Below are 11,562 nucleotides of genomic sequence, written 5' to 3'. Positions count from 1 at the left end.
TTGGAGCTTCTTTGCATGGATTTTGCATGTTGTCCCTATCTAGTTTCTTTGTGGGCATTCCAGCTTCCTTCCACCATCCAAAAATATTAGTTGGTCTCTCTTAATGTCGCCACCTTTCAGCCATTGATTGTTGAACACTGACAAACGTAGCATTAAGCTGTTGTAGTATGCACAGTATTTTTATGCTTGCACCAAATTAACGCACTGCTGCTTACATTTCAAAACAGGATCAGCAGATTTTGGATGTAGATCCAGGATTTCCTTCTTAATCTTTTCAGAGATTAAATTATACATGCACAAAACTTGCTGCTGGATTTGTTGCATTATGTTTGCTTAAGATAAGTCATCTTTATTTGAGGATAAATAAAGATGACTTTATTTATCAGTCATGCTGGATGTAGAACTACAACAGCAGGATTGTTTTGGTCTAAATCTGATTCATGTGGGGGGAAAAAACTAGTCTTTAGTTATAAATATGCAATTCTTTCACTATGTTCAGACAGTGTCCTGCACAGTGATTGGCACCCTGTTAAAGATGTATGAAAACTCTTAAGATGTTTGGTTTGTTTCTTTTCTTTGTTTTAATGAATTTGTATCTTAAAATTTGATTACAATCTAATTTTTTCTTAAGAAATACACAGTTACTCAACCTACTGATTATCAGAAAACACTGCCAGAGTTATTGAGTAACCTTAATAATAAAATAAATTATAAAATAAATGTCACCTAAATGTTTTTTGTAATTTCCAGTAAATGTTTTAATAGGGTGCTCTATTACTTTAAGGATATACAGAACATGTTTTTAAGTAAACTTAGTCATTATAAGTGTCTTTTATGACATGTTTTAGAATCTTAATCACTAAATACATTAAAAAATGCATATAACATTAATAATTAAGACAAAAACTTGAAAAGTTCTTAAAAATTTATTGCAAATACAGTTTATTTATACAAAAATCAATCGTCAACAACTCTTAAACACACACTGAAGGACACCAAGGTTGTATTAGTCCCCAAAATAAAAGAAATCTTAAATATTAAAATATATTTAAAATAATTATTTACAAAGCATTTTGTATAATTTACACACAACTCCTGTGGATATAAATGTGTTGCATAATAATGTTTTAAATAATTTCATAAGGAAATAAATACATAGGATAAACATTGCCATTTCTCTGTGCAAAAAAATACCAAGAAATACACAGCTTCTCAAATTGTTGTCTTTTACACTAAGTTGTAGTTTGTCCCTTCAGGTTTCTACAACCTTCATCAGAACAAAATAACAGGAATAAAAAGTTGTAGTTGATGTTTTTCTGTGATGGCATGTAGGTGTTTAAATATTTTTCTATAAATACTGTTAATCAGACGCATTGAGTGCGGATATGAGTCAGAAACATGTGTAAAGTGGTTGTGTGGGTTTGGGTGTGTATCCAGACTCCTTAACATCACCTGATCCCTGATCAGACATAAATAAAAAATGATGATGTCTCCAAAACAAAAACTCCACCGATCAGTCATCGCTGCTTATGAAATCTTCGGTTCCTTTAGCAGTTACACATCAACGCGTGAGCGGTTTCATCATGCCAACCCAAAGGAAACAAAATATCATCACTTCATGCTCCTGACGGTGAGTTGAATATATAACAAAAAAATATATATTTTTTTCACTCTTTAGAATAATGTAGAAAATAAAAGGAGCAGCTCAGTCACAAATGTTAGACTTCAATGCAAAACCCACAGCTTCGCTCCTCTAGGTGGTAAAATAAATACCTGCAGTCTGAAAACTGAAACAAAGCGATAAGGCTGCACTGAGCAATTACGACTCAGTAACAAACATCAGTAATTATTGTTTATGTAACCTAATCTAAGGTCCTGTAAATGTCAGGATTGAAGCTCCTGTCCTGATTTCATTATGTTGGATTTTAAAAAGTCCAAGTTTTTCTGCTGCAGCTCTACTGAAACTCAGCCAGCACAGACGAGTGCAGGCTCTTCTTCTTCAGCGAAGGCGAGGTCGATGTTGGCGAGGAGGCGTTCACAGGAGTGAGCGTGACGCTGTAGAGGTTGGTGATGAAGGCCTCCCAGCCGCGACGAAGCGCCCGGTCAAACGCCTGAAGGAAAAGAAGACAATTATTAAACATGGAGATTGTGCAGACTAGTCCTGCTTTAGTTACTTTGGATTACATTTTAATGTTTTCTTTTATGCTTTTTACTGCAAGATTGTTCATATCTCTGAATGCATTTTGTTCTGGTCACCTGTATAGTTCAATGGAAACTGAAATTTCCCTGTTAGGAGCACAAGCTGCCTATTGTTTCTAAAAGTGGGGCAGCTATGTCACTCTTTTCTGGGAAAGGAAAGTAACTAGGAAATAAAGTCTAATACTAGTGGGAAATTTACATTTCAGGGACTTTTACCAGCAGGAACTTCAATAGAACCAACAACAGTGAAAAGGATCATCAGAAGTCTCAAAAGGTTTGAAAGAAACAAGTTACCTAGAAACACTAATTGGGACGTTCAATAGCAAATAATATGGATCGTCCCATTTATTACCAAGGTCTGGAAAAGCTAAAACAGTGTTTCAAAGAATCTTTGTTCAGAGTAGAATAACCCAGTTCGCACACGAACAATTTAGACATTTAGACTTTGAGCCGGTGATCAAATGTGGCTTTGGTACCTTAAATAAAACAGAAGATCTGCTTGGAGGGTTTCCAATGAATAATTTGAAAAAACAGAATAAGTCTGTCCCTGAGATACATCCAATAATAATATCAAAAACCACTAAAGCTTAAGTGTAAAGTTCTCAACCAGTGGAGAAGGGGCAGCTAGTGGTCTTCAGAAGATATTTGTCCAAAAAGAGGTTTTCTCAAGGCACAACGATGTTTATTAAATCCTTTAATGCAGAAGTAAGTTGGCAACAGTGAACCAAGATGAGGGGCTTGTGGATATTTTTATGCCCTCTTGCAACATTTGTTTCTTTTCAACTGGTGCGGTTTGCTTTTCACACAGCACTCTGTCAAACAAACCAAACCATTTGAAGACCAAGAACCACAGAAGGAAACAACACAGAAAACTCTGAAGAAGTCACTAAACAACTTAATCTTCACAAAATACAGACAAAAATGGAGTGGCGTCAGAGTTTTGTGGTTGTAGGCTTTCTTTTTTGTCTTGGGTAAAAAAACACAAGCTACTTCTCCTGTTAGCGCTGAATTAGCATGGTTGTTTTGGTTGTATTTACCCAGAATGTCCCGCTCAGTAGTCCACTTCCTGCTTTTGGAGCGGTCTATGGTTCGTTTGGCGTTCGCATTCGAACGCCAAACGAATGCGAACGCATTAGTTTGGTTCACTTCAACCAAACTAAGATAGGTTTTTTAAGAGGACTAGAGTTTGCTTTTTCAGTCTGCATCAGTGTTCGATTGCAAATTCAGACCTCCACGAACGAAACAAACTTTCTAGACGAAGTAGAGTTCAATTAAAGCGGACTAAAGTTTCAAGTTTGAGAAACGCTTGGATTTGCTAATTGATATGCTCAAAGAACAGCCAACCACTGAACAACAACGTTTTGTACTTTCAAAATCTAGTCTGAAAGATTTCTGGAGAGAGTCAGACATGATTCTTGGCGCTTGGGTCAGTGGAAAAACTTCATATTTGGCCATTTTCAAGCTGAAAAAGTCCTAATCTGGTGGTACAGGAGGTCTGACTGTGAGAATTATGCTGGTAGATTAACATCAGAGGAATGTTTTCACTCCATTGGTTTGATAGGAAGGCTCTCGTTTCAGTCCACTGATCAAAGAACGAGGAACCGGAGACTCAGGAATGCCACCTCGGAGTGAACGCGTCTCAGTCGGAGCAGAAAATCTCTACGACATGCGAGAATGGTGAAAGTACACGTTTTGCGCAGCCTGCTGACCTCTGTCCCCTGGCTTAATTTTTATGACCCATTAAGGGTGAGGTAAAGGAAAAATTGCAATTAAAGTGTTCTGATATGCACCAGTGGCTGCTGTACTTTGTCCCAGGTGGTGATGTACTATTAAGGTGATATGAAGGGTTTCCTTGGTGATTAATAACCAATGATGAGCCAGAACTTTGCCCTCTTGTTCCACATGCTCGGTTACGTAACCTTTAAGGGGATTAAAGTTTAACCAAGCAGCATAAATGTGGAATTTGTCTGACATCTTAAACCGGCAGAAACAAAGTCTCACCTTGCGATAATTCTTCCTCTTCACCATTTTCATCCCTTCCTCTTGCTCCTTCTTCATCTTCCTCTCTTCCTCTGACTCTTCCTCCTCTTCTTCTCTCCCTCTCTTGTTGTCTCGGATCAGAACCCGGTCATCCGCAAACTCCCGAACTTGGAAGTGAACAAGGCCAGTTTCCTTCACCATTTCTTCCTCCGTCTTTACCTTCATCTTGTCTTCCTGAACTTCCGGGCTGGACTTCTCGTTTTGGGTTTGGTCCTCTTCAACCTTCTCGTCCTTCTGCTTCCTGCTGGTGCTTCTCCTCCACCGGCTGCTGAGGCGGCTTGGCTTTCTTTGCAGGAGAGTCTCTCCGTCGTCCTCAATCACCCCAAACCCGTCCACGTCTTCGTCTGCCAACATGTTGGGTACCATCGTGGAAGAGGAACTGCCATCTTTAACCTCAGCCTCAACGTTACCTCCGCTTATTTCACACCCGTCGTCTGTGGCGGGCTCGGGTTCATCAAGGCGGCCGTAGAAGCCGCTGGATTTATCAAGGAATTTGGGGGCCCGGATGGAGCTTCGGGTTGAGGTTTTCCTCGAGTTTCTGCCGATCGTCATCTTGTCTTTGCTTTCTTCTTAAACACTTCCTTGTTTGTCCTAAAACAGAAAAGACGTGACAGATTAAGAGATTAACATCATTACATAATCCACCAGCATTCTTTAGAAATGACCTATTAAGCTTCCTTGAGCAGGGTAGGATATATATAGAACATGCTCATTGCATTTTTTGCACAATAATGAGATTTTAGTCTGGTCACTTCTGCCTATTTTGAGCTCCTTTCAGAATGAGCTGTCACAGAGACCCTAAAACCATTTCCCCCCCAACTCTCGAATGTGAAAATCACCACAAATTTATGTGCAATTATACAACTGAACATCTTTGAAAAGAACAAGTGGAGCCTCCTGCACAACCAACAAGAATGCAGCAAGTGGTTTCAGATGGTAAATCAACAACAAAACACTTGTCTTTTCCAGCAGCCATTGTACAGAGCATACAGCAGTAAAACCAGCTGACCAAACATTTTGTAGCTCAGGCTGGGTTGCTAGCTCAGGCTGGGCTTCGCTGGGGTAGCTAGGTAGCGGCATAGTGCCTGCTGATTTGTGACAATATATTCAGAAGTTTTTGCATAAGTTCAGTTTCCAGACACCAAAAAACAGTTGTTTTTTTTAAGCACTTTTACTGTTTTTAGACCAAAATGAATGTACAAAAATGTGTCAAAATTAGATTTTTGCATAACAGGTCCCCTTTAAATTAAAATTTTCTTGACCTTCAATCAGCTCAGGTCACTCGCGAAGAGTCTGATGCCAAAAAATAGATAAAACTGAAAAGTCAGTACTGCGAAAGATTATTAATGGATAATTCTGGTACAAATTCCAGCTTCGTTGGTACAGATTGTGCAAAACTTTTATCAGTGTAGATCAGCTGCTGTGGGTTGTAGAAGGTCAATGCCAGTGTTATCAGGGTTGTCAGTAAGCTGGGTGTCAAAACCAAAGGCACATTGTTCTTACAGATAAATACAAACACAGACAGTTCGACTTTGATATTCAGCTCTCCTGCCATAGGCAAACTAGCAACCACAATCACCAACTTCAAACTGAAAGGCAAAGTTGAAGCCAGGACACTTTTAGTATGACTCACAAGTTACTAATAGTCAGGATGATATTATCTAAAGCAAAATACCATGAAGTCTTAGCAGGTTTGGTCTTTATTTTAATTGGACAAAATAAACTAGACTTAACTGTCTGTGTCTGACAAAGTTACTTTAATTGTTAGGGTGTGGCTTAGGTTTTAGCATCATGGTCCATATAGGAGCCTTAAACAGGAGCAACTCATGCAGCATTTGATTCATCAAAGTGTGAATCAGTCTGATGCTTTGACTGCAGCTGGGAGGGACTGCAACAAGCTTCTAAATATGTGGTGTTAATACGTCTATGATCTTAAATCTGGGAATAGCTTCAAACCCACTTTTATTGGGTTTTCAATCTTAAAATCCAGTGGAATTAGCTAACTGAACTAATCTGTGAACATGCTAACTACTATTAGCCTTACAAGCTAACATTGCATTTTGTAACTATGTGTTCACTAAACATACTATATGTTACACAGTATGTGTGAAAGATTTAACAATCGTCAGATGAGAATAAAAATGTTTTAGTGCAAATGTCACGTTCTAAGCAAGGCGGCCATATTGGATTTTGAGGTCGAGGTCAGTGAGAAAACTTTGAATTTCTCATGTGGGAAGAAACTTACCAAATGTTAGCTTACTTTGTGATGGTTTCTATCACGTTACACCAGTGGTACACAAAGTATGGTCCAATATTTGTCACCTTTTAATGTTTGAATACATAAAACAGAGATGTGCACTGTAGCTAATGTTGCTAAGCAGCAGCATCACTGACTGAAGTCAATAAAAGAGGAAATGTTCTTTCATGTGGAACAACTTAAATTTCTTAAATGTATCAGCAGTTGGAGTGAATGCTACACACGTTTCCCCATGTTTTTTGTTTTCTTCTGAGCTCATATTTTGGGATTAAACCGGATGAACCGTCAACCACAGCGGATCAGAGGCAGAACCACTTTGCAACGACACCTAGCACCACCGGTGTTCTTCTGCCCAACACAAACCAAGTAATGGAAAAGTTGGTCTTTGTAAAAAACACATTTAAAGCATAATATCTGCTTTAAATACATGTTACATTATCCTCCTTCAGAAGACGCCCATTTTGAAACTAAACAAAACATCTAAATGTAAGGGGGGTTTTTTTAAACCTAATTTGACTTTATTATTATTTCCTGGTTTTGATTAGTCAGCTTTTTATAAAACTGTGTAGTTGTAAAATTAACAGTGAAATGTAGCTCTGCTGTTTTATCTTAGTCACCATTTGAGTTTTTACGTTTTCTATAACTTACAGAAGAAAAATCCTAAACTTTACAAATAAAAGGTGGTAATTTACATCTTTTTAAAAAATATTTTGATCTTTTTAAGATTGGTTTTCATGATAAGTGTAACTGCTGGTCGCAGACAGAAATCATTCTGGATATAAATTAACTTGTAACAGCTGAATTGAATTAATGTAAAAATAAAGAGTATGTAAAGTCTTACCTGCTGTTGTCCGGAATCCTTTTCCTGCTCTGTGTGTGAATGACTAAGGACGGCTCCCTTTAACGCACTATAAGCTCCACCCCCAACGTGACGTCATTAATGAGCTGATCTGAACCAGCAGCAAAAAAAAAAAAGTTCCTATCAGGGACTCTGTGTCCTACTGTTCAGACACACCGTCTCTTTACGCTCTTAGAGATAAAAACAAAAGTTCTGCACTGAAAACTAAAACATAAACTAAGCGTGTCTAAAGAAAGTTTTATGTTCAAACTCTTTAAGATCTAAAATATGCAGCGATTTATCTCTGCACCTTTTGCAGTGACTAGCAGTAATAATGTTGAACCTGAACAGCTGTCAGAGATAAATTAAAAGTCTCAAAGGTTGATCAACCAGTTACCTTTAACTCACATTATATCAGACTACAGGCTGGGGAATCTGGGTTAAAAATAACATATCTGATTGTTTCGTAAGAGATGTGATTTCTGATTTTAATCGCTTGCTTTTCTAAGAAAAACAAAATACAGAAAATATCTGAAGTGTATTCGGGAACTAGAGCTTCGTGTTTAATTACGAGAATATTCAGTATATCAGCAGGATAAAGATGCTACTTTACCAGAGAAAACATCTTAAAATTACGACAAAAATAATTATTTTATTGAGAAAAAAAAAATCATGCTGTGGCGTGACCAATCAGTTATGTAGATGTTTCCTTCAAATAGTTGCACGATCCTTTCAAAGTCCTGATACTGATAATAATTTGATGCATATACATTAAAAGATTAAATATTTCCGAAGTAAAACTTAACATGAGTTCTCATAAAATTTGTACTTTATTCTCCAAATATTGTCACTTTGTTCTTGTATTATTTCGACTCTATTGTCGTCTAAAACAAAACAAAACAAAAAATCTTAACTTGCCCCAAGTATCGTTGAAGAGTTGAGTCCAAAGTTCAAATAGATAAAAGCTGTAAAAACAAGATGGCGGCCTTGGGCGTGCTGATGTCACTCTGAACTGTAGCAACCAAAGGAGCGCAATGGTGGAAAAAAAATAATCCAGATTTTCCAAAAATGTAATTTTCAAGAAACAAAACTTTTATTAATCAATAAAATCCATAAATCAAACAATATTTGATGTCTTTACAGTTCATGGAAATTATCATTAAAGTGATTTTAAAGACTGAACAATTGAATTATTTGAACCAGTTAACTGTAAAAATTAGTCGCCTGAACTGTGCAGGTTCCCAACAGACATGATTTATTGGCTGTTATTCTAAAATGTTGACTTGTCCACAATATAAAAATATAAATCAGAAGTCATAAAAATGGAGTCCCATAATCCAATAGTCCAACGAAGAAGTTGTTCTCTTTACGACTTAATTAGCTTAATTGTTGTTCTAGAGTAAATTTCTTCTTTATGACTTTACTTCCAGGTTGGCAAATATTTGTTTCTGGCGATTCGTTTCATTGTCAGCCATCTTGTTTCACATCAGGGGTCTTCAACCTGTGGCTCATGATAAATGGGACTAGTGACAAAGAAACTACAAAACCGTATTATCAACTTCTGCCTACAAACTCAGAAAGTTTTCAATACAAAACAAAACAAAAAACAAGAAAAAAAGTGAAAAATTTCTGAGTTTGAAAAGTTGTCAATTTTTGACTTTTGGAAGTCAGAAATTTGAAAAGTTGAAAATTTTGGACGTTTTTTGGGAGAGGAGGCGTCAGAAATTTCCAAGTTTTTTCCTAGAAAGAGTTTTTTTTTTTTTTTGGTGGAGATTTACTACTATTTTTTTCAAATCTACTGTACAATGACCATAATATGCCTTTGTAAGATGTTTTAAATATGCGTTTAATAACAAATACTGGGTAAAGCAGTTTTTTCTTATTTAATGAACTGATTTCCAATTACAGAATGACACTAAAAATAGCAGTAATACTGTTTTAAATCTATTTTTGTCATTGTGTTGTAAATCATGTTCATTTTCATTTGATAAGTTTTAACATCCCACAGAAGGAAATATATCCATCGTCTTTTCTGCAAAGCTTTGATGTTTTTCCTTATTTTAAAACCTAAAAACAGAAATAAAACGTGATTCTTTAAAAATTACAACACATTTCCTTCAATAAATATAAAAAATATCAAGTTTTCTTTTTTTTAAGTTCATGCAACATTTGTGGTTATAAACAAATCTTATTTAGCTGGACCGACAGCAAATATGGCCGAAGAGCCTAATTATTGTTTTATCTTATCATTACACTGACTACTTGCAAAGTACAAGATGAGATATGAAACCTTTCTGATTACATAATAATGTCTGAATGCACTTATCTTTCAAATGGTTTCCTCAAACCAGAAGTTGCATTCTTTATCTATTTTCTGTTCTGGGATCAGATTTGCTCCAGAACTGATCGTCCCTTTTCCAAAGGTGGACTCCAGTTACTACTTTGGTGACTAAACACGAATACAAATCATTTATTAACCAAAGGTTTTGTATTTTGTAGGTCAATAAAATGTTTTTAGTTTTTTATTCCCAGCAACAATGATACCAGCAAACACTGCAGGAGTTAATTTGTTGGGCTTTTCCTTTCAAACAAGAGCATTCCTCAGATAATAAACGGGAATGTTTACAGCCTAACCTGAGGCAGATGAATGTTTGTGGAAGAAGAAGATACGGAAATGTCCTTTCATGCTTCTGTTTGGAGAGTAAATAGTGAGTTTGGGAGGAACGGGGAGCTACAACGGCGTAGCAGAGATACTGCAGTCAGAGAAAAAAAGAATGTCTTAGTTTTTTCTGCCAAAAAACTAAGACATTTTTTTCACATTAGTGTCAGAAAGTTTCAACAAAAACTTGGACATTTTTTAGTTTGAGAAGTCAAAAATATTTTTTAAAAAGTTATATGAAATTTAAAAATAAATCTCAGAAATTTTCCAGAGGAAAAAAATCTGAGAAATCTAGAAAAATGTCTGAAAGATCTAGACAAATCTCAGTTAATTTTTTTTTAAGATTCAAACTCAAAACTAAGGAAACTTTTGAGTTTGAAAAGTCAAAAAGTTGCTAGTAAAAATTCAGAAAATTTCAATTAATGTCAGAATTTTTTTTAGAAACAAATTGGAAATTTCAGAGTTTGAAAAGTTGAAGGTTTTCTAGAAAAAAGTCTGAAATTTTCAAATGTCAGATTTTCTAGAATTTTCAACTTTGTAAGTTTAGATATTTCCATGTTTACTTTCTAGAAATTTTCTGAGATTAATCTAAAAATTTCTGAGTTATTCTAGAAAATGTTTGACTTTCAGAGCTTATAAATGTCCTTTTTCTTTTCTAGAAGATTTCTAAGATGAATCTAAATATTTTTGAATTTTTGGCAGGAATGTATCCCTCTTTATTTTTCCTGTTACGCTGTCGTAGGTGGATGATTAGCTGTATGTGAACTAAGATCCCAGCTGCTGCTTCTCAGACATGCATGTTGAAGCATGAGAAGATGATGACATCATCAGCTGTTGTTCTGTTAAACCCTGAAAGCTTGACACCGAGTTTGTCTGCACAGAAAGCATGAAAATGAGAGTGAATCATTGTGGATCTAACAGAGTTACGACCTCAGCTCCTCTTACTCACATCCCAAACGGTGTGTGTGTGTCTCTTCTCACTCCATATACGGTCTCGGAGCGGAGACTTCCCCACCCAGAGGGCGTAGCAGCCGTCAGTCAGCTGAGGTTAGAGGACGATGATGGATGGCGCTGGAGGAAGCCGCCATGAGGCAGAAACAGGTGAGGATGATTAAATCTGCAGCTCATCAAACAGCTGAACGCCAGAATGATCGTTCAGGTGCAGACTGAACCGTTAAAAGTCAGGCAGGTGAGAGGTGTGACTAAGAAAAGTCCTCCTGAAAGTGAAGAGCGTCGCCCGACAGGCTCTGACGAAAACTGATGCACCGATGACAAACATGGCAACATTCAAAATGACACAAACGCCAATGGATATCAACGCAAAACTAAAGCAGACCCAGTCAGACTTTAACCAGGAACAAACAAACTTCTGGGCGTTGGGTCAATTAATGGCCAGTAAATCAGTAAAATGGTGGTTTCTTCCTATAAATTTCTTTTACTTTTATGAGATTTGGATTCTTTCGCAAGTGGGAAAAATAATTATTCCAATAGTTTATTGGCACCAACCAGACTTTTAAGTGCTTTCCACAACTTTTTCAAAAGGTAGAGGTCAGTTTACTCTGATCCCCA

General features: G+C 36.6%; 1 protein-coding gene across 2 annotated transcripts; it reads right to left on the bottom strand.

Moving 5' to 3' along the window:
• Positions 1-910: 910 nt before the first annotated feature.
• On the bottom strand, positions 911-7,454 carry LOC116732042 (uncharacterized). 2 transcript variants are annotated; one of them, XM_032581970.1, is made up of 3 exons: positions 7,338-7,453; positions 4,201-4,830; positions 911-2,111 (listed from the first exon to the last, which is right to left on the bottom strand). In XM_032581970.1, the coding sequence occupies exons 2-3, from the start codon at positions 4,789-4,791 to the stop codon at positions 1,956-1,958; spliced, it is 747 nt and encodes a 248-aa protein (XP_032437861.1). In that variant the 5' UTR covers positions 4,792-4,830; positions 7,338-7,453; the 3' UTR covers positions 911-1,955. The 2 variants fall into 2 exon arrangements, with proteins under 2 accessions (XP_032437861.1, XP_032437860.1); XM_032581969.1 differs by lacking the exon at positions 911-2,111 and having other exon boundaries at positions 2,118-4,830; positions 7,338-7,454.
• Positions 7,455-11,562: the final 4,108 nt, after the last annotated feature.

This window comes from Xiphophorus hellerii, chromosome 14 (genome assembly GCF_003331165.1).
Source record: "Xiphophorus hellerii strain 12219 chromosome 14, Xiphophorus_hellerii-4.1, whole genome shotgun sequence".
NCBI lineage: Eukaryota > Metazoa > Chordata > Actinopteri > Cyprinodontiformes > Poeciliidae > Xiphophorus > Xiphophorus hellerii.
Note: the sequence above shows the minus strand (reverse complement) of the source record. Positions and strands in the feature narration are given on the sequence as shown.